Source organism: Dreissena polymorpha, chromosome 1 (genome assembly GCF_020536995.1).
Source record: "Dreissena polymorpha isolate Duluth1 chromosome 1, UMN_Dpol_1.0, whole genome shotgun sequence".
In the NCBI taxonomy this organism is placed as follows: domain Eukaryota; kingdom Metazoa; phylum Mollusca; class Bivalvia; order Myida; family Dreissenidae; genus Dreissena; species Dreissena polymorpha.
In genome coordinates, this window is record NC_068355.1 from 3,667,698 (window position 1) to 3,692,805 (window position 25,108).

Genomic DNA, 25,108 nt, shown 5'->3' on the forward strand with positions numbered 1-25,108 from the left:
AAACAGGATGGAACCCATGATCCCCCGGTCTTTAAAAAAAATCTATTGTGTCTACCTGTTTCATTGTATTCCACTTCTTAAAGTGACAATCTTTAACGGAACTATACTTAAGCGCTACGTTGCGTGTATAAGTACCACAAACGCATTCAAAGCACATCCGTACATAATACTACTCTTGATGCAAGTCATGCAAATCACTTTGTTTTTTAATATTTATAAAAAGAATGATGCATTTTGTCTATAGCAGACTTCGGTTCATGTTTCATTCAACAGTGCAAATAAAGAAAGCCCGTTTTATACAATTGACCTGTGTCAGTATTTATCATTTGTAATATCGATGAAAACGAGCATATACGGTTTTTCACGCTGAATAAGCTTTGTTTTGTGAAAAAATTGTCTCATAGTATTAAAAACCTAAAGGCCAAATAGTATTTATCACCAAATAAAGGGGAAGACTGTAGTTAATACATTGGTGATGTAACTGAATAATACAATAGTAAAACACGAATTGATTTTCCTGTGTTTGATTAAAGGAAATATTGCAAACATGCAACACATCCGTTCGTATATTAACATGAATACCAAATTGATATGTTGATACCATCCTAAATGGTCCATTTCGTATTTCTATTCGGTTACATCCGTTGTAATTAAATGCTGCAGAATAAACAAGTTCATGTTGTTGTTATTATGACCGTTTCGTTGTCGTTTTCCCCGTGTGTCTGATTGGCATATATTATTTTGTTGTTTTACTTGTTCAGTAGCCATCCTTGTACTTGAATCATGTTTGAATTGAGAGCCAATGTCTCATTTGATTTAAATAAAATAGAAAACCTATACAATGAGAATATATAGTATAGTTACCTAGGTATTAATTTTTGTAACAAAACAAGAAAGCAATTAATACTTTAAACATATATTTTTTAGGTCAAAACGTTTTTTTTCTCTGCCATTTGTAAATAAACACAGCCATTATTTACATCACTGTTAAGTCCCAATTCAACCACTATAATTATTCGTCCTATTTGAGTTAATAGGAAATGGGAATAGTAGAGTACATATGAGCCTTGATATGTGAAAGGGATGTTTAATGCACGTGCAGTCCGCACAGGCTAATCAGGGACACTGGATTTTTGCTAAGAAGAGAGTCTTTCTAAACGAAAAATGTCATAAAAGCGGAAAGTGTCGTCCCTGATTAGCATGTGTGGACTGCACAGACTAATCTGGAACGACACTTTCCGAAGATGCATTAAACCCCCTTTTCACAGAGCATGGCTCATTTAGTTCAAAACTCTTGCATGATAATATCGACTCAGCACGACCTCACAATCGTGTCCTGTAATGTTAAGCGATGTTAAATGAGGCAGGTATTTAACAACTGATTTGTAGTTGTTATCCTTGATCTGTTTCGAGAAAAATATGAGGTCCCAGCATTTAAAAACATTAGTGTAATTGTAATATACTATTATGTGGTTATCATTGTGTTCATCAGTTCGTTCGAAATGTGTTATTAAGAGATGCCACTTTTTTGGAATCACCATAAAGTACCGATTTATACACATTATAATATCATAATGTAGCCAAACGCATATTGCACGATCATTCTTTATTGTGTTTTCTGTGAAAAATTGAAAGTGAACATTTTAGTCAAACACATCACCAGATTAGCTTAAAGAGACATATCTATGGTTATGCGGTATTTTTTATACAAAAAGTAACATCTATTAAATCAAAGTACTGATAGTACTGGTGTGACGATGCTTTTGGAGAAGATTGATATAAAAGCATCTATTTAAGTTTATCTACATCACCACAATTGTGTATGTGGGTACGACAATTTTGGGAAGGAAAAGAATGGGTACGAAAATTTCGGGTAAAACAATTATGCCAAAAAAAAATTTGGTACGAAAAAAGATTTGGTTACGAAAAAAAATGTGGGTAGGAAAAAAAAATTAGTACGAAAAAAAATTTGGGTACGAGCAAAATTTGGGTACGAAAAAAAATTGGGTACGATAAAAATGTAGGGTACAAAAAAAATTGGGGATACGGGGAAGTATTACCCGTGGGGAACTTAATCCATTCAGCGAAGCTGGGAGGCGGGTTATATTCTCGATCAAATATAACAAGAAATATCTTTAAAAAGATGATCGACGTGTATTTTATGTACCACTTATCTTTAAAAAAACGTTCTGTTACAGTTAAACGTTTGTGGGTTATAACATAACGTTTCAGCATATAAATTCAAAACTTGACATGCTCTTTAATTACACCATTCTCTTTAATTTCACATGCATATCATAATAAACTTTATATTTCGTTGTTTCCTTTCCTAAGTTAATGATGCTATGTGTACGGACGTGATTTCACAAGCCCATGTGCATGAACATATATTATTTTTCTCTTTTGATTGTTTTTTTTTCTCTAATTCAATAAGCTTAGGCATGTGTGTTCGTTAAGTACGGCAATAATTTCATGATGATTCCCGAAAGTAGGTATGAGCACATAGTCGTAAGAGCACTTGAAGACGTGAGTTCGCCCATGAACACATGGTAAGGTTAACTAAATCTCCGCGATATGACCTAATATGTGCATTACAGCAAATAATATCCAACAAACGAATGAAACATAGTATGTGGACTGATGTGGCTCTGTAATTTCTGTTTGAAAAGTTTATTAAATATGCAAAATGAGAAAGCACGCATAATAGCGAGATTCACAGATTTTATTCGGCTATTATGCTGTTTATTTGCTATTATGCTGTTTATATACCATAGTCGCTACAACGTTTACAAATAGCAGGTCAGAAAAAATTCGTTTTCTTTACACTCATGATCGCGTTGAAAGTTAATTATACACGTTTTAATTCGCAATTTATTTACTGAATCACGACAAATGTCAAATACAATACAGAAAATGCATAGTTGTTTCATTGATCTATAAACATATAATGGATTGAATATAACTGATTTAAAATTAACGTTTTCAAACTATAATTAAATCTTTTCCCCAGAATATGCTGTCCTATTTATAGCTGAGCTTCCTATACCTTTATCAATGATAATCAGCGAGGAATGCCGATTAGGAAAATTGAGCTATCTCAATCGGACTGGCTCGGTCCTTTACATAGGTCGCCATTGTGAAGAATTTTTTCATGGTATGATAACTTAGACGAGCTGCTTCGCAGCATCGTCAAAAATAATTGCTTAACCTATTTATGCCTAGTGTACTCTCCCATCCTTCTAAATTGGATAAATTTATTTCCAATATTAGGGATGTCTAGTATATTTATTTCTATATTTAGAATATTTCTTACATAAATTCCTTTAAGCAAACAGCATCATGCGGCGTCTCATCAGGGTCTACGCTGTTTGCCAAGGCCTTTTTTCTAGACGCTAGGCATAAATGGGTTAACACATACGTCATGTTTTTATAAACGCGAATTAAAATGTTCATCCACATTATTTTAATAAAAAGTTGTTCTCGGGTACACGCCACTGGGGGCATGTATAAAAAAGGTAGTATTCATACGTTTTGAACGATTTGGTCAAACATACTTTGTGAATATACAAATATCTGCCTTTTATGAACGTGGATTGTTTCAATGCCTGCCAGCATAAAGGGGGGGGGGATACCTCAAATAATACCTCTATGTGTTATTAGATTCAATTGATTCGAACGAAAAGTATGCATCGTACCGGAATGGTCAGTGGAGGCCTTTACGAGGTTTATAAGTTGGAGGTCAAATACAATCTCGACATGTGCAAGCATAAAGTAACCAAATAATTGTAGTTTTATTAAGTGAGTTGTGGTTTACTATTTCTTCTTACATAAGTCGTATTACGCTCAAAATAACAGCTGAATAATCGGATCAACATCATATCCGTTGCCATGTTAAAAGATAAATGAAGTGTGCGACCATGAAATCACGCGAATAGGCAATCAAACGTGTTGATTGAAATGATACGAGAAACGAAATTCGAGTAATTAACTATAAGGTTTCTTGCTACGAAATCCTGTGCAAGTATTTGTCAGCGTCCTATAAGTTTATCTTGAGAATATTGTGTCAATCTTTTATACTTGTAAAAAGGATGTATGTTCCTTATTCATTCAGGAAATAATTGTATTCATGTAAGCGAAGAAAACAGAGCTTTTTATACACCCAACTGTTGTTTTAAAATTAAATTTTAGTAAACTAAGGTTTATACCACGTTTTGCAAGCCACGTTTGTAATGTATTATAAACCTCAAAACTGTCGCATCCGCGCCAAGAAAGAGTTTGCCGGCACCGAGAAACACACACATAATGCGAATATCGTTTTAAATGGAATAAACAGTTTTTAAATTATACGTCTCGCGGAAGAGAATGTTTATGAATGATTTAAATAGTCCGCTATTTGCTGCGTCTTAATCACTTTGTTTTTTTGTTGCGCAGCACATGCCATTCAAAATCTGAGGCTATAAATAGATAAGGCAAAAAAAAAAATACTGCTCATCAATAAGTATAGTGGGATATGGAGAGTTCAATAAACAATCACGCGCCTGTTACGTAATCTCGTTGATAGTGATTGCGAGTACAGCGGGGTTAAATCTGATATGTCTCGGAAGTCCATCAAATAAAATATTCAAATGTATTGAGTCGTGTCTGCTGGTGTTATGTAAAGGTCATTCAAGGTGAAAAGCTTGGTAAAACAGATGGTGAAGTCATAGTTCGGTTGACACCGTATGAACTTCTAGAGTAACAAGATATGCATCAACAACAAAATATTGCCCGTAGATTTTTTTTTATCAATTATCTAATTGTATATTCTAACATTCTATATTGTGTCAAAATGAGTTGTAAATGGATTTCCATAACTAAATTATATTTTAATAGTGATAGGTTTACAATATTCCAACAATATTCATTTAATATGATGGTTATGTTATATTAATTGGTTTTTTTATACAAGTTTCAAAATATTTTCTATGCTTTCAGACCGTCTAAAAAGGGACATGCTGTTGTTATTGCGTCTAAGTTATCTCTATAACATTAATTTGATGATAAACAATGCACACTCATCTCCTCGTGTGCGGAAAGACACTCTTTATAAATTTGAATGGGTTGTGTTTATTTCAAACTTGAGATTTAAACAGCTACAACCTTATTTCGAAAAATGAGTTGCGTCTTAGATTAAAATGCTTTGTGTATAATAGATTTAAAGGTATTATTGAATCTTTACAATAAATGTCACATTTCTGTGTATTTTGTGTCTGTCTGTCAGTCTGTCTGTCTGACTCTCCGTCTGCCTCTCTATCTGTCTGTCTGTCTGTCTGTCTGTCTGTCTGTCTGTCTGTCTGTCTGTCTGTCTATCTGTCTGTCTGTCTGTCTGTCTGTCTGTCTGTCTGTCTGTCTGTCTGTCTGTCTGTCTGTCTGTCTGTCTGTCTGTCTGTCTGTCTGTCTGTCTGTCTGTCTGTCTGTATGTCTGTCTGTCTGTCTGTCTGTCTGTCTGTCTGTCTCTCTGTCTCTCTCTCTCTCTCTCTATCTGTCTGTCTAGCTGTATGTCTGTCTCCCTGTCTGTCGTTCACTCTGTCTGTCTGTCTGTCACTCTGTATGTCCTTCTCTCTGTCTGTATCTCTGTCTGTCTGTCTGTCTGTCTATCTGTCTTCCTGTCTGTCTGTCTGTCTGTCTATCTCTCTGTCTGTCTGTCGGTCTGTCTGTCTCTCTGTCTGTCTCTCTGTGTCTGTCTCTCTGTCTGTCTGTCTCTCTCTGTCTGTTTGTATCTCTGTCTGTATGTCTCTCTGTCTGTCTGTATCTCTGTCTGTCGCTCTGTCTGTCTGTCTGTCGTTCTGTCTGTCACTCTGTCTGTCTCTCTCTCTCTGTCTGTCTGTTTGTCTGTATCTCTGTCTGTCTATCTATATGTCTCTCTGTCTGTCTGTCTCTCTCTATGTCACTATGTCTGTCTCTCTATCTGTCTGTCTCTCTGTCTGTATTTCTGTCTGCTGTCTGTATCTCTCTCTTTCTGTCTGTCAATCTGTCACTCTCTCTGTCTCTCTCTCTGTCTGTCTCTCTCTATGTCTCTCTGTCTGTCTCTCAGTTTGTCTCTCAGTTTGTCTCTCTGTTTGTCTCTCTGTTTGTCTCTCTGTTTGTCTCTCTGTCTGTCTGTCTCTCTGTGTCTGTCTTTCTGTGTCTGTCTCTCTGTCTGTCTCTCTCTGTGTCTGTCTCTCTCTGTGTCTGTCTCTCTCTCTGTCTGTATGTATGTCTGTCTCTCTGTCTGTCTGTTTCTCCGTCTATCTCTCTCTCTGTCTGTCTGTCTGTCTGTCTCTCTGTCTGCATATCCGTCCGTCCGCCTGCGTGTCTTTCTATGTATCTGTCATGCTGTATATAACGACATGCGGAGTCAAGAAATTTGTCTGTTCTTTGACAAGCTTAATATTTGTTTCTAGTTTTAGTTGGGTTGTTTTCTCAGCGTTTGCATTATTGTATGTCAGATTTGAATACTTGTTTACGAATAAATATGTATTCCCTGTCCACAATATTATTGCCGTTTGTTATTAACTTCTTTACTAGTGGTTATCAGACCTAATGGACCTAATGGACCTAATGTACATTAACAATTAATTAATAGCACTTAGTCTAATTTAGCACTTTGCCAACACTTTATAGAATTGTATGTTCCTGTTCATACAAAAATATTCCTTTCTTTAAAAAATCGCTCAAACATAACTTAGACGACTGTTATTCACTACGTTTATTCTATTCAAGCAGCTTTTTAATAATTTCAGAGACAGTGCCTACGAATTGTCACTCGACAATTCCACTAGACAATCCAATAGGCAAGTACATTTCTCACATACCCATGATTTCTCGGATGGTCCAAGTACTTGTATGTTAAAGTACTGCTACTTATATATTGTTATGCCAAACATTATGCTTGTGTCAAAAACAGCCATTTTCGTATGATAATGTAATTCACTTTGTTTTACAAGTGATCGGGTTAATATGATAATTTAACCCTTTACCTCTCAGATACAAATTTCGGCGCATGTGTAGTCCTTTAGAAAGATACATTCAATTAAATATATTTCTTACTAAATTCAAGTTTTAAAGGCTTCATTTCTAACTCTTAAATACTGATGAGCAGCAAAGAGCATACAACCTGAACAGCCTGGGAGGTACTCCCAGGCTGTTCTTGTTTTATGCTGTTTGCACATAGCAATTTTCACTTTGCGTCTGAAGAAGGGTAAAAATGGTTAAAGTACAATGACAGACGGCCAAATAGTATCGGTTCTTTATATGATACAGAACCTCTTTCTTGAAAATCGGACGTAATGCCTGTGCGTGAAGCCTGTGCGGACTGCACAGGCTAATGTGGAACGACACTTTACTCACGTGCATTAAACACACTTTTCACAAAGCGCGGCTTATATATATATATATATATATATATATATATATATATATATATATATATATATATATATATATATATATATATATATATATTTATCTTTATTAAATATAAAAGCATTCGAAAAGATTTCGAATTTAGGCACCGTATAACAGCCGCGCCCAAAGTAATTAGTTTACCACGTTGTTTTATGATTAATATTGGGGGCTTGGTGGAGTCAACACCATTTTCTCGTGTAGCAATTATAATGTTCGTCTGAATAGTATTAAAATCTTGTATTACAATCCGTTGAGCTTAACGAAATACGAAGCGCGCGTGCTACAATGGACACGTACCTTCGTATGGTGCCGGAAAACGTGGTTATATATATTTCCTCAAAATACTCCATTATAATGTACGAGTTGATGGGAAGTACAGAGAGGGATGAACTAAAACAGTTCATCAGGATCAATGCAAATGCATTTTTATTCAAAACGGCGTGCTTGTTTTATGGCCCATAATTCTAGAATCTGAACCGTGTTAATCTTTTACAGATAATGTTTTCCATTGATCATCTATCTACGCATTATAATCGTGCAATAAATTTAATACATGTCACGTAGTTTTGCTCGTTAGTTCTCCGGTCATTAATTAAAGGTGATATTTCTCAAAGCAATATGCTTTAGGCATGTGGTTTGCAATACACGGTGAGTAAATAACGCCTGCATACCGCTGGGCAAAATACGTAGTAAGGTCAAAGCGGTGTCAGTGCTGCGTGCACTTTGGTGAAACCGTTGCTCAAATTCTTGAACATAAAATATTCTGGATGCAAAAAAAAGATAACCGGCGCTAAAATGTGTCTATAAACAGTATTATTACGGTATAGACAATGATTGTCAACTTACATTGATTCTTACACGACACGCGGCTTGTTTTGAACAATAAAAAATATTCTTATGTTATCGTTATCAATCATTATCGAAGCCAAATTGAACGATGAAAAACAACTTAACATTATTATGAACAAGTAGTTTAACGCAAAATTTCTTAGAATCCGAAATACAACAATTGTAATCATCAAACACTTTCATGTGTTTGGGTTGCAAATAACGTTTCATTTCGTGTGCATGTTGTTACGAAAAAGAGTATAAAGAAAAAGAATTTCCATTGAAACATTATATGCATTATATAAAAAAGAAAATCAAATAACATTATCTTAAAACATTTAACAAATTAAAACATTTAACAAATTGAAAATTGTTAAAAATCTCGCTTTGTTTCTGCAAAGTAAAATTAATATAAATGAAATGCATCATTGAGGATGCGCTGCTTTAAGCGTAAACAAGGCTTTTGTGTCATATATAAAGGTAGACATAGAGCTCGAATATGTAGGGCAGTCGTCGAAGAATATAGAAGTAAATATGATGTATGGTAAACATGTACAAAATATGTTTACCCCAAAGGATACAATAAACCTAGAAACTCAAGAAAAAGCGTGACCTGTACCTGCTGTAATCGAAAATGGTTTCACTGGAACTTAAATGAACTGTGCTCTTGGCCAACCGGGCGTCATGCATTTGCATTTGTCGTCCCAGATTAGCGTGTGTAGTCCGCACAGGCTAATCAGGGATGTCAATTTTCACTTAGACTGGATATTCCTTTGAAAGAGAGATGTTTGAATCGAAAATTCCATAAAAGCTGAAAGTATCGTTCCTGAATAGCCAGTGCGTACTGCACAGGCTAATCTGGAGCGATGCTGTACACATATGTATTCAGCCCTGTTTGCACAGAGCGGTACTACCATAGCATATAATTCACCGTAAGTTGATGCTTCCTCGCAATCAGTACAATGGCTGTATGTGTCGTTTTATGACATAATGTTTCTAAATTTGTCTTTAAATGAGGAACGCCATTATCATACATTTATTGATAAAGTATCCCATAAACCACGAATACTTGTTGTTAGGAGGCTAAAGTCAATAATTTCTTCCTTTGCTTACGTCAGAATTCTTTTGTCGTTCGAATGAAATACTTTTTCAAAGCTGATGTATCAGAAATCTAAATAATGTATTTTAACATAAAAACAACAACATTCATGTATACTTTATATACGGTAATGCATATCATTATCTGAGCTCTGATAGAAGATGAACGATTAAATGTTTACGACTGCGAGTTTGCACCCATATTTACTATGGTACAGGACAGTTATTACCATTAACACTTCATATCTTGCAAATTCCTTAGCACTAAAGCAATCTCTATCATTTGATACATAAATGATTGCAATAAAATTACATTGTCAGTAGCGCGCCACGACTTTTCTTTTCTGTATATTTTATCAAATTCGCACTGCGATGATAATTTACAACAGCAATATCAATCTTAATGCCGAGTGTTTGGTTTTACTAAACATGTCTGCAATCGGTTCAATCACAAGCAACTTGTAAAAACGCGAAAAAAGATATTGACCGCACTTTGCAGGTAATCTTTAAGACCACAATCATACAATGAATAATTACGATTTTTTTATTATAAATATCATCAATAAAGTAATACTAGATTATTTGAATGTATTGTGCATTACGTTTGAATGTTAGGTCCAAATGAGCACATTTATGTTCATGAGAAGTAAAGCCGATGTGATCATTTATGGCACTGGACGTAGCACTTACCAGTTAAGGGAGATGTTCCCACATAAAAAGTTCTAAAATATCGACAGTGTGTGCGCCGCATTGTACAGTATGTCACCGATAAATAATTTATTGTAGTTCGAAAGGTTTCTCATCAAATACAAATGTTACTTATAATCCACTTTAGGAGATTCAATCGTATTAACAGACCATGAAAAAAAAACACGAAACCTTTTGAAATATTGATTGACATATTTAAATGATTCGCCCAATAAATTGCAATTGGTTAAATTCATAAAAAATAGTGTGCACCCATCAAAACGTCAGTTGAGTTCAATGTTGGCAACTTAATAGCAAAAACGCTGAACAGGTTTCTCAATACAGAAAAATGTCATTTCAAATCTCATACACTCCTTGGCATGCAAACTGGAAGACACTTCATTATCCTGACAGAGAAGACTTTGGATTTAGTATTTTGATCGTGGACGTAATGAAATTGGGCATTTTAATATGTATCGAGATACAATACGATGAAATACGTTAGTGTGGATATGCCTGTTTTTGCCCATCAAGATCTACTCAAGAACGCAATGGCGTATTTTTCTGATGATGTTTCTCATAATAACCGTATATTACTTCTTTCTGTATGCATTCAACTATGATTAAATTTGGTGATAACCGCAAATTCACTTTTACAAATTCGAGCTATAAATTATTACTTAAAGATCTTATTTTACGAAAGAATATTCTTTAATTAATTCACTATACTATAAATCGATTTATTGATTATCATTATTGACACAAATAGTTTTTAAAGGCACAATCATATTAGTAACGTTATGGGAAAACCGTGCTTAATGCATGCACGTAAAGTGTCATCCCGGAGGAGCCTCGTATTCCGCACAATGTCCACTGTTCATTGAATGTTTCGTGTTAAGGAAGATTGTTCTAAACACAATTCTGGTGAAGGCGGAAGGTGTCGTCCTTGATCGAACTTATCTGGGACGACACTTAACGCACATGCATTACGCCCGTTTTTCCCACAGCTCAGCTTATATTAAACCTTGACGGTTGCATTACATGGCATCTCCATTTAAAGGGATCTTTTCACAGATTTTGGCATGCATTGAAGTTTGTCATTCAATGCTTTATATGGATAAACGTAAATATTGGATCTAAAAAGCTCTAGTAAAAAAAAAAAGAATAAAAGTAAAAAAGAAAAAAGTAACACTCAACTGGGCTCGAACCAATTACCCCTGGAGTAAAAGTCTATCGCTTATACCACTCGGCCATCCATGCTTATACAACATTTGATGTGTTTTATACTTTATATAAGCAATGCTCGAAGTGTCACAAAATTTAACGACAACAACAAAACTCTCCACATTATTTAATCGTTTCGCGTTGCAACGCATTATACTGTTTATGTTTTTAAATCGTAAACATGTGCATACAATGGATATTTTAGGGCATGGTTAATGTTCAGTATTACTGTTTCCTCACAAATATCATAACTAAAATCAAAATTTGCGAATCTGAAACAATTGCTTTTAGTTTTGTAAATTTACCAAAACGTGAAAAGGTTTCTTTAAGTAAGCATACCCTACCTATTTAAGCTTTTCGAACACGATAATTGCATAAGTGGTCTGGTATACAATATATATGATAGCATTGTATAGTTCTATAGGTCTGTATGATTGCATTCTCATATTCCTTTATGTTTAAAATAAATGCAGTTGCATTTGATAGAAATTAATAACCTTCTAAATTAGCATAGTGCTTATCGTTTTTACTTAATGTTAACCATCTTTTAACTATAAATCCCACTTTGGCATGGAAGTTCAAAGGATAAAACCACGCAATCAGGTATCAATTTTAACTTTATTTTGTTGTGCATTTAAACATATGAAATCAGTTCCGTTTTATTACATATGGACTGTTTCCGTTCTATGCTCATTTTTATAAAAATTTGAACGTGCTCCTGTTGACATTTCTAGCCCCTGAATTCGTTGGGTGCGTTGATTAAAATGTTCTTACTGTTGCTGTCGTGCGATTAATTGTTATTCATATGCATTTATCTAGCTATAAATACATGTGGGATGGGTTTTCATTAAATAATACGTGTTATGCTTTGTACACTAATGTGACTCGGTTTTCACGTTGTTCGAGTTAATGGCAGGTTCATTTGGTTAACGTGTTTCTGAACATCGCTTATTGATGTCGTTTCTGTTTGAGTTATTCTGCGGCAATCCACGATAAAAGGCTTCCCAATTATTTGTGATTGAACAAGCATGTCGAATCCATTTTGAGAAACCATGAAAGTTTATGTGAACGTTACATACTGCTTTCCAGTTTTTACAGTAGTTGTTCTAACATTTTACATTCAGTTAAATAATGTATACATTTGTAATTGGACATGATATAGTAAATAGAATCTAGCAAAGTCAGATCATACAAAATACACGTAATTAAAACCCTGAAGGATAAATAACACTTGAATCAAAATATATAATCAAAGGATTAAACAATCTTATATGAAAACTATAATGCATGGTGTTAAATAGTATATATAAAACGCCCTAAACTATGGTTTTCATTTAAATATTATTTAATTATTTAAAGACATCACACGACAATATGACAAGACAATTTACCCTATAGAGCGTGTGTATGTGTATTAGGTTAGAGTTTGGGAGAACATCAACTGTTGAGTTTGACATACACTGCATGCGATGTTAACATTACTTTTTAAGTCATTTGCTTTGGATTATTCTTGCAGACTAGCCTCGTTCTGGGAAGAGTGCACAGGCTAAAAAGTGATGACACTTTCCACACACGCATTAAACCCAGTTTTCCCGCAGAGCGGCACAAACAACATTAGGAATGTCAAGAATTCGACGCATTATACTCTCTGCAAAATAGTTATTCTAGCTTTATTGCGTTATAAACTAACATTTATTTAAAGTAATTATCGACAAGAACACAGAGTTGACCGCGATACAGCTGACATCGTTATAGCGGCGCTTAAAAGGTCTTACCGGAAACTGACCAGCAAGCTCCGCGCTTGCAGTTCACATTAGTCACCCTCGTTTGTCTGTTTCCAGCCGTTTCTTGGCGAAGTCCTCCATTAATTATGACAACGAAATTGGAAGTCGTTATACGCAAAATTGGTTCTGGCTGTTCTGAAGCAGAACAAAATAATGACCGCAGTTTCACAGAAAGCCGTTTTGAAACACACCCGATCTTATACATCATTTCTTGAATTAGTTAATTGCAGAACCGTATTGAGACAATTGAATGCTTTGTTCAAAAAAGAAATAAAACCCACACTGTTTTTGATGAAAAGACGTTTTTCACAACGATTTCATATAACAGTTAAATTTGCTTTAAGCATCACTCTTTATAAATATCGATCTTGAAAAAGGAAAAATCAAATTAAGCAATTATTTAACCACAAATGTGTACTTACGGACGCCACTGTCCTCAATAAATGGAATGTGATCTTCTCATCAAGGAAATAAACAGACCGATTACGCATTTTATAAAAATACCACATAAGATATTTTTTTAAAGCAGAATGCTATGTTGTTTATCCGATCCTTAGAATCTAAAGTGAACCATCAAACAGGCATACGATATGTCTAACAATAGATCTGTTTACAAAGGCCATTGGTGTCTCATGTATAGACAAAACACACAGAAAAAATATACCAATATAAGTGGCTGTAAGACCTCTTAAAGAAAAAAATGTTTCCCCTAGAGTCCGTGTCCCTGTTAAGATAAAATCTAAACAAGACACCCGCTGGTATGTTTATTCAATGCAAAATGTCATTGTTGACGCCGTCTCGTGCCCCGTGCATTACAAATTTCTCCAAATTCTCTAAAATCCAAGTATTCAATTACCTCGTGATGAACCGCTGTTATTCGTCATTCTAAAGATTGTAAACCGGCAATTTATTGGGTGTATTGCAATGGGAGTTGAACGTCTATGTCGCGATTATGGCGCGGAGATTTGTAATCAAGTGCTCAACCCCAAAATTAGGTCTTTTGTCGGAACGCCTAGTTGAGCGGAAATGAAATTGCCAAATGTTATCATAGCGAAATATGAATAACTAAAAGTTGTTCATCAGACGAGATGTTTGTAGGTTTAGATCTCGTCATTGGAACCTTTTAACGGATGTTTGCGGCGGTCATGTTAGTTATCAACTACGTCAATTATGTCTTCAATATAAGAAATTATTTGAGTGAAATGCTGAATATAATTTAATTCAGGTCAACTGTCAATATGCGTCATTGTGTTTGCAAAATAACACTTTAAGAACAATTACAATTATCCCCATTCATTCCTAAAGACGAGGTACTTAAAATGTATGTGCGTAAAGTGTCGTCACAGATTACCTTTTGCAGTCTGCACAGGCTAATCACGGACGACATTTTACGTTTTTAAGCTATTTTCGTTTAAAGAGAGTTTCTTCGTTGCGAAAATCGAGTTTAGGCGGCAAGTGCCGTGCCTGAATAGCCTGTGCGAACTGCACAGGCTATACTGGGACGACACTTAATGCACATGCATTAAACCCTCTTTTCATAGATTTAATACATGTGGATAAAGCAGTATAAATTACTTCTATTAATTAATAATCACAAATACATTGTTCACGTATGAGCATATACAAACTGATTTTACATGCGTCTGTAAAATACACATTATGATATTAAATTACTAGAGAATAAGCAAATATAATGCGTTGGTTCTTCATCGTTTCAGCTCGTCAACAATGGCCCCCAAGCACACTGGCATCCTGTTGGCTACCTTCCTAGCTTCACTTACACTACAGCTGTCCCATCAGTCCGGTACGTTGACAAAAAGAGTGATGTTGTTGACGAAATGTGTTGGGGAGGGGCCTATAACAAAAAATTGTTTGATATCTATAGCATTTTGATTCCGGTTCAACTTTGTTAGGTCAACTAATTGTTTCGGTATGGTACGCACTGTTCTGATAATACATTGTGTATGTTAGTTCCATGGCATTAAGTAATTGCTTGAATGTTAGGAACAAATCGGACCAATAATATACCAAATTAGCACTCGCAAAGTTACGGTGCTGTAGTCAACAAACACTTCTTAGATCTAAATCGAAGAATAAAAAATTTACCTACTTCCTTCAATTCGGATATTCAAGAATTGCTCAAATTTCGAGTCAAACTTTACAATAACCTTTTCTACCTACACCATGCTTCATGTAGAATATTTTCTTAATGACATAATTACCAGTGGTAGTCCGTAAATATTCGTCCGCCTGACCTATTTTCTTGGTTCTAAGTCTGTTCTTTATTCTTATGTCAAAGAATGAGTTCGTGAATACGGGCCCAGGTCTTTTCGCCTCAAATAACTGCATTGAGGTTACACAAAGTCCCTTTCCTGAATACGACTTCTGATGATATATATTTGACGAGTTGTGATATATTATTTGCTTTCGATAACATGCAGATGATGTTGTTGCTATTTTCGTTCTAAGGGGTATGGTACAGACAAAGTTCCACCAGATTGGCCAAAGTGGGTCTTTATCGAACATTGATGCCTTTAACTTTAGGATTATGTTTTATAGAAAGTATTTATATTTATCTACATATGCCATATGTTGATAACGCTTTAAATACCTAGTCAAGAGAGAATATGCGCCGATCAGTAGCATGTAAGCAATTGTATTTGGGTTGACATCGATCCATGTTAACCCATTTATGCCTACCGTCCTGAAAAAAGGACATTGCAAACAGCGTAGACCAAGATAACCTCATCTGGGTCTGCGCTGTTTGCATAAAGGAATTTCTGTAAGAAATAGTCTAAATATAGAAATAAGTATACCAGACACCCCTAATTTTGGAAATAAATTGATCCAATTTAGAAGGATGAGAGAGTCCACTGGGCAAAAATGGGATTATTTTAAAATTAGCATTATGAGATCCATACAATATGAGATTTTCGATCTTTCAGAAATATTAAATATTTATATATCCTTTGTGAAGTTGTTACATATAATATTTTTAGAAAATAAAAACACACGCAATATGAACAAATAAAAACTGCCAATGACAATCGACTGTGAATGCAGTATATCAACCCAATGCAGACGTTTTTGAGTGGTGACAGTCGCGCGCCATGTACATTTAATGGCAGATTATCTGCGGTACAGCGTTTGGCAAAACATAAGCGTGAATATGGCTAAACATGTGTTTGGTTTGTCATTTATATCAAACCTATTGTTTTGCATTAACTGCAAATGCTTGCTGTGTACCAAACCAAGTTAAATCGTTATAAAAAAGTCATTTTTAGTAAACACATTGCAATGTTCTAAAGAAAATTAATGACAGTTATACAACATATCGTCAATGCAAAACCACAATATCAAATAACAGTATGTACAATATTAACTGACAGGCCATATTAACTCACATGAACGATAATTTTATATTTTAAGCATTTCATTATGCATTCCAGCAATTCTTTAATCATTGTATTATGGATTGCAACAATTAATAACTTTTTACGTAAGAGTTACATTATGCAATGCAGTAATCTATAGTTTTCCGAAGGTGTAACATTATGCCATGCAGCAATGCATAGTTTTCAGTAAGCGTAACATAATGCAATGCAGCAATGCATAGTTTTCAGTAGGCGTAACATAATGCCATGCAGCAATGCATAGTTTTCAGTAGGCGTAACATAATGCCATGCAGCAATGCATAGTTAACCGTAAGCATGCGCATCAATTCCTTACTGTTATTCTCGCTGTAGGCTCTGACGATTCTAATGCTCAAGCTGCGGCAGCGTTGGCGGCTGTAGGGTCGCATGGTGCCAGTGAAACCGAGGGCGAATCTAATGACACTGACCTAATACGACTTGTACGGAGATATGTCCCTCGATTTGTTGGGAAAAGAACGATTGACTCAATAGACAGCGATGAAACAGAAAATAAACTTAATGAAGAGGAGCTTAAAGAACTAGAAATTGCTGTTCAAAGTTATTTAGAAGATTCTGGGTTGGATGTTAAGGATAACTTTGAATACAATCTGGGCGACACAGATGAATTGTTGACTGACAAAAGCGCACTCGAAAAACAAGTTGAAAATGACGAAATTTCAACTGATGAGGTCAACGATGGGGAATATTCTTCTGAGTTGTCGCAAGGTGATAAGAGATATATTCCGCAGTTTGTTGGGAAACGGTCCAGAACATATGGTGGACGCCAATATAACCCCATGTTCGTTGGCAAACGATATCGTCCAATGTTTGTCGGTAAGCGGTACAGACCAATGTTTGTCGGAAAACGTTACCGTCCAATGTTTGTTGGCAAGAGATATCGTCCAATGTTTGTAGGTAAACGATACAAACCAATGTTCGTGGGAAAGCGTTATCGACCAATGTTTGTTGGAAAACGGTACCAGCCAAAGTTCATCGGGAAGAGGTACCAACCAAAGTTCATTGGCAAGCGTGATGTCCAAGCAGTGCAAAATCAAAACTACGACAGTACCAGTCCAAACAATAGTCGCAAAAAACGATCCGTTTATGACGAAACTGAAACTATGGATTCTTTGAACTACATTCCAGCACGTTACACCAAACGGTTTGTTGCACCAGAATTTATCGGTCGACGGGATTCATTGTCGTCAATTCTGTCCGCGTTGGATGCTTTAGAATACGGCCGCCACCCTGTCCGGTCTACGTCTAAACGATTTGAAGCCCCTATGTTCATTGGCAAGCGGTCCCCGTACGTTATGGAACTGAATCTTGACCCAGTAGGACCAAATGCAGGATTTGCTGACGAATATCAGCGGATTATAAATGAATACCCATCCACAGACATTCTGTAGGGGTTATTCTGTCAGATGATATACTATCCATTTACAGACACTATGTAGGAGTTTGGATCCGCATTAAAAATAATAGTTGTGTTAAATCAACATCAGAATTTTTGTAAATGTTATAAAATGTTATATTTGCACGACATATATTTTCGATGAACTTAAATGTCGCCATTATTTCTTGAAATTAGGCATATGTATCGTCATAGATATAATTTATTTTACTGCAAGCATGCAATAAAAATGACAAACATTATCAAATGCAAATTTTATTTAAACAAATTATCCACTTAATAAGTAATAAACAAAACTACTTTCCTAACAAAATATGTAGTCTACATACAGTGCAATAAAACAGGTCATTACATATACGGTCATGTATAATTTTATAGTGTTCATCAGTATATAAGTAGTTTTTATTTCTTACTTTTCTTTGACATAAGTCAATATTTGGTTCGAAAAACTGTATGAAGAAATACAGAACATAAATACATACCGTACAAGAAAAATAAAGTTCGTACTGTTAAACTGTTGTTGCGCATCTGATCTACGACCCTTAATTTTGTTCCGGACTAACTAAATGGTTTATTATAATATTTCAATCGGAAAAGCACTGTATTTAACAGTTAATTCATGATGACGACGTTGCTTGAATTCGCAATACAGTGGCTTATTCTAATGGGTAAACAATTTGTTTTATATCTTGTTAAAACAGAATGCATAAAAAGCAACAGTGTTCTATCATAATGCATTACACTTGTGTCATACCTTTGCCCCGCTTATGACAGACACAACTCACGGACGTGACATGCATATAATACACGTTTGGTACACGTTTGACGCCACACGGACGTTACATGCAGATAATGCACGTATGGTACACGTTTGACGTCACATGGACGTTACATGCATAGTATACACGTATGGTACACGTTTTGTCGCCACACGGACGTTACATGCAGATTATACACGTATGGTACACGTTTTGTCGCCACACGGACGTTACATGCAGATTATACACGTATGGTACACGTTTGACGTCACACGGACGTGACATGCAGAGTTACCACGTATGGAACACGTTTGACGCCACACGGACGTTTCATGCAGATTATACACGTATGGCACACGTTTGACGCGATTGGCATGCCTATATGCAGACTATACACATTTGGTACACGCTAGACGCGCTTGGTATTCCTATGCAAGCGTTCATTGGAAGCAACTGCGCATCAACAAATGCATGGTAAATATTGTATTTGAAGTAAATAAGAAATATTAACATTCGGTGTAACAATAAGTCGCGCCATGGAAAAAATCAGGCCCCATGCTTGTGTGTTAAGTGTCGTCACTTATAAGCCTTTGCACTCCGCAGGCTAATCAGAGACGACACTTTTATGGACTTCTTCAATTGCAAGAAACCTCTTCTTAACGAATATCCAGACTATGCGGAACGTATCAGCCGAGATTAGCCTGTGCAGTCCTCACAGGCTTATCTGGGAAAATACTTTACGCTCATGCATTAAGCTCAAGAACGAGGCTAAAATGTTTTGGTGTCGTATAATTACATTTGGTACGCGATATGTATTAAATACAATAGCATCAATAGCAACGTTCATTAAATCAATATCGTTAATCGCTCTAAACAAGAAAAGAAATTGATAAAGCCATTTTCATAATGTTATAGATAAAGATCGTGAAAGTATGCTTTCTGTGTGCGATGGATAAGTGCAAATATTTGGGTTTTGTTTCTTTCAGATGACGCACGCAGTTCGAAGTTTTCCGACACGGCAATGCGTCTATCTATGCCTGCATACGAGACCGAGTTTGCTGAGGAAGACATAATGAATGACATCGAGAAATACGGCGGCGGCTTTGACAATATGGAACCTTTTCAGTACGGGGATCCACAAGAACCTGCATACGGCAAAATTGAGCTAGATGGGCTACCGGATGATGTCACTCTTCAAACAAAGGCGAAACGGTATTACGAGTTCTTGGGCAAGCGGAACGGACAGGTTACCGATCTGTTCAAGAGTCCTCATTTCGGTAAAAGATGGAACGAGTTCATAGGGAAAAGATCCGCAGCGCTCCGAAATCAATATCCAAAACGATACATGGAATTTATCGGAAAACGCGCTCCTAGTAATTACAGAATCAATAATTTGAAATAAAATTCATAACCAGAGGTTCACCATTTAATATTTATAAATACTTAATACTTATGAAACATGTTTCTGCCCAACTCTTTGTCTTAGACATTAATTTACCTAGTATTTAACAGCTTTGTAGGGATATTATGTGATGATATTAATCTACCTATTTTAATGTTTGTCGTATTTTGTAAATGCTAGGTATCATTTTTTATTAATAAATCACTTTACTAAACCTAAACCATTGGCCGTTTTGTGTCTTTGTCACCTATGTCTAAATGTAAGCTATTTACATTAACTCATACCTCGCCAGACCAAATCGTTAGAAAATGAAATAAAGGCGGTATTAAATATATAAACAAAGATTACACTTTTAGTGTTATTAATTTAATTGGTGCAAACCCACGGACAGTTGGTTAACCGTGTACATTGTACAAACCGAACATCTTAGGTAAGTCAACTACAGTGTATGCAAACCAAAGTTAGTAGCAAACAGCATGACTTCCATTTAAGTCACATTTAAACAGACCCAGACAGACGGAGAGACGCACAGACAGACAGTTTATTCAGACGTATACAAAGAGCATGGTCTTCATCCTGAAAAAGACACATTATTCTCTGTTACGTAACTAGGTGTAACAACCAAACTCTTATTCTTACAAAACAATAAGTGCGTACATCTTGGACGTAAGTCTATATATCCTTCATATTCCAAAACTGTACAGATATCTAATACAGAAACGTTATTCGTGTTGACATAACATTATTGTGAAAAGTTGTCAACAAATCTGCATTTAAATTCGCTAATACAACTGATAACTTGCACAACGATTTGATTGCACATGTACGTCACCAAATCCAAAATTATTTAGCATGTGTATGACATTTTAGATCCAGATTTTAACAGAACGTTACTCGAATCATTTAAAGCTTCTTTGTAAACAATTTGCATTATGATATTTTCATTGTTAAGAATGTTAAATCAATATTTTAGAACGTTAACAAACCTGTTCATATAAAATTGATATCTACCTAATATGTCGTCTATTTATTTTTAACCTGTAATACTCGTTTGGAAAATGTTAAATGAATGAATTAAGTATCATCTGACTTTGTAAACCCCCATACTTGTGAAATATAATTAAACATAGATACCAAAAAAGTCCAACAACTGACAAAAGATGTTTGGTTTTATGTCATAGGCATTTCATTAAACGAAAATGTCTTCATAGACTTAAGTGCTTTACCAACCAAATTTTTCTGGTTTACTTAAAAATTTCTTGTATAATTCAATACCTTTCCTAAATAGTTAAAGTTATCAACAACTTCTATGTCATGACAATTGTACAGTTATCAACTGCTTCAATGACATTACAATTGTATGTTCATTGCTCGTTATCTATTAAGCCAGCCCTATCATGAAATACCATTATTTTAGTTCTTGCAGTGTTAACAATAGCCCTCTAAGAATTGCAATCTTAATATAAGTTATGTTAATCCGATTTAACTTCAGCAGGTGACTTGTCTAAAATAGCCATGCCATCAGCAAAAAAAACACAACAACAACAAAAAACATGGTCATTTATGTTCAAACCAGAGTAATTGTTACCTTGTAGGTTAAGTTCAATGCCTTAAACAAATACAGAAAACAAAATCGACAACATTACCTCCCCTTGCCACAGTCCAACCGCATAACAAAAAATAATTTTAGCATGATGAGCACGATTTAACACGTGACTGAACAGGTATATACATGTTCTTCACTATTCTATGCAATTTGTCTTGTCTACCCGACTTATATATGTTCAACTATTATGCACTGCTGATTTTTTTTTAAAGGTGTAATTCAAAATGAAACAATAATACGTGAATTTTGTGTTATAGAAATAAATATTTAAAGATAAGAGCTTCATTTCAAACAATAAAATGAATCAATTAGTGCGATTCGCGAACGAGGAACATGGTTTCCACAATATAAGCTACCCATATAACACGGTCAAATGAAATTTAAGTGTACGTAAAACATCGTTGTACAAACAAATACATGACACCTTTTTGATGTATAAAATCATTTAATCACCGAGTATCTTGCCAAGACTAATCACAGACCGTTGTACAAACTGTTGTTTTATTAATGACCTTAAAGCTCCATAAACACTGCTGATACTATTGTGCTAAATAGAACCTTCCAATAACAAAAAGTGCTGAACGGGCATATTCCAATCATGGAAACCCCCATTCTGTCCTTGACGCAGTTCCATTCGTTAATGATATGCCCCAGATATTCTTTAATGTTTTGCATGTTCTTTTTTTAACTTTCATGCTAAAGCGCTAAGAGCAGGAAGTCCAGTCTTTAGCTCCGCTTATTAATAACATTTGATCATTCATTAGGACTTCGTAGTGACACTGCTCGAAGCCAAGCTCGCGTTCGCTCTAAAATGTCCAGATATCCCTGTGGGAAATACAATGGCATATATTGCCCATCTTAAAATTAAGACCAGCATTTTGAAACTCGTTAAATTAATTGACCAAACCATATCAAGCGTTGAAATGACTATTGCTATACTGAACACTGATGGTGTATGGATTAACCTCATTTTACGAATTATTCGTTGATTTTGAGTGTTTATTGATCTTTAACAATATTAGGCACGGTCTTAACGAAATTGAACGGGTAAAGAAATGACGATCAAATGAATGTGTGAAGTAAAGCGTATTCAGAATTCTAAAGAACATATTACAGATAAACTGTGTAGCATTCTGGAAGCTATTTATGGGAACACACCGAATACCAATGACCTAGCATTAACTCCTTTCGTTATGATATTTTCACGGACGAATAATGTGAAGCATTTAAAACGTGTAAATTTATGGTCGGTTTAGTCATGTTGGAAGAAAAAGAGAAAGATTCCAAAATAACAAAATGTTCGCATGTTTTAACAGTTCGTTTTTTTTCAATTATTCACCATTAAGATATTGTCTACGAGTGTAATTTTTGTTGCACACGCCTTGTTATATTATCAAATAGCATGTATACACCATTAAATACATAGGTTTACATCAAATATTATATGATTTATGTACACGGTCATGCATTGGAAGAATTGCTTTTCTTGCTGCCACGTTATATAGCACTGTCGTTAATAGGTTGTAGTAATTTAACATTTACATATTTGAATTATAAGACCACTTAATGTTTCTGTGCACCGTCAAAATTCTGCTGCATCAGCAGGTGTGAAACCAGATTATACGATCCGGCCCTTTTTTTTTATACGGAAGCAAATTTCAAATATTGAGAAACAGAACACATTCACTAAACAATATAACACGATCATAAAAAGCACATCATGAACAATACTGGGGTCACCGCAGTGGAATGGTCAGTTCCAAAGCACTGTGGGTGGTAAATCGGTTTAAGGAGCTAAACACGTAAACATTTATTACAAGATGCGGCGAGCTGTTTCCTCAGGGCCATAATAATGTGTTCGAACCATTTTACATTTGAACATACAAATACACTTCAACTGTATCTCGAGATAGACCACTTCAAATAAGCATAAACAACTCAGTATACACGATTTAAAAAAAGTGACTAATTCTCTAAACGAAACAGTTCAATGCAAATTCCTTTCACAAAGTCTAAACTTGTTACCAAATGTTAGGACACATCGACTTTATTCAGTGACAGCAAAATGTGTTTACAATTTTTATTCGAAAAGACAAATGTTAAATAGTTGCATAAATCTGGTAAGTATTTTTTTTCTAATTATGTGATATTATATGCTCATAGGTATAACTCATATTGCACGAACAAGATCGCACGCGTTTGTTTTAGAAAGGAACGGTCACATGGCTAGCACACTGTCAGTATCGTCGTTGATTGCGTTTTTTGGCATAAATGCGGTCTTTGTAAAAGCTTCCTCTTGTTTTTTTCCATCAAGCCATCTGACTGTAAGCGTGTCTTTATTCCAAGACTTTTTTTAATTCAAATCTCCGAACCGCCATTATAAAGTGTTAAAACGAAAACTTGACATAACTTGTAATTATAAAAAAAACACATCGTGTATTCGTTTTTTATCGATGCGAGGCAATAGCTATTTTTATTTAACCTTATTTTGAGTCTTAACCATTGATATTTGTTTTCCATAAAAATCCGATATTGACGATACATCTTACATACATATCGTTACATGGATGCTGAAGACGTCAAAGCGCACATACTTTGTAAATGCCATGATGCCCTTATTCGTCCGCCCACGATATGATTGAAGGTGTGGCTTTCGGATACGGCATGAATACATTAATATAAAACCAAAAACGGTCAATTAATTATGCAGAAATATTCCATGACATTTAAAACCATGACTTGAATGTTATTGAATCGCTATGAACAGAAATCAAGTAAACAATTTTCATGTAGACGAGTTGAAGATTTACGTCAAGCGCACCTGCTAAGTTTAGACTCCGTCACTTTGCTTTATGTTTGTGTAACAATACTACGCTTACATATACTAATAAAAAAATACACGCTCTGTGGTGTTATATATCGAATTACAAATCAATATGATCAACGGGTTATTTTTTCGCATACATGTATTGGAATTCAAATTACGCATTACGTTTTTATAAACGACAGAGAACGAAAATATAAGAATGAAAGCATACATCTACGCATTCAGCATCTTTCTAGAAAGATAGAACACACTACTTTGGTCATAGGTATAAGGACAATAGGTATAGATGCTGTCGTTACACGATCAAGTAAAACGTTACATCATGGCAGAAAATAACAAAACCACTTATGCTTTAAATGTCCGGCGATTTAATGAGTTTTCATAATAAACATAATAAACCTTGAAAGCGTTTTGCGCATAATAATGCAATATATGTAAACCAGTATTATTTTTAACGATGTTCGCTACTTGCAGTAATATTACACCATCGCCAAACGGAGAACGGATTGCTAAGGATAATACGTTTGTCAGAAATGTTTGTTCATGTTACCAGCGTGTGGAGCGTTGTTGTGTGTGCTGCGACGGTCCTTTTTTTAGTTAAGTTAGTGCTGATAAGAGTAAAACAGCTTTAGCACTCTCCTT

The 25,108-nt window shown here is 35.2% G+C and overlaps 1 protein-coding gene across 2 annotated transcripts in view; it reads left to right on the forward strand.

Annotated features, from left to right (window-relative positions):
- The window catches only part of LOC127868850 (MIP-related peptides-like), a 37,994-nt gene extending 19,594 nt beyond the window's left edge, over positions 1-18,400 (forward strand). The window contains exons 2-4 of one of the 2 annotated variants that reach the window (XM_052410997.1): positions 6,762-6,812; positions 14,765-14,850; positions 16,793-18,400. In XM_052410997.1, coding sequence (XP_052266957.1) covers positions 14,775-14,850; positions 16,793-17,868 — 1,152 coding nt within the window. In that variant the 5' untranslated portion in view covers positions 6,762-6,812; positions 14,765-14,774 and the 3' untranslated portion in view covers positions 17,869-18,400. The remainder of the gene's footprint in view (positions 1-6,761; positions 6,813-14,764; positions 14,851-16,792) is intronic. The other variant, XM_052411006.1, reaches the window with a different exon arrangement.
- The last annotated feature ends 6,708 nt before the right edge of the window (positions 18,401-25,108 follow it).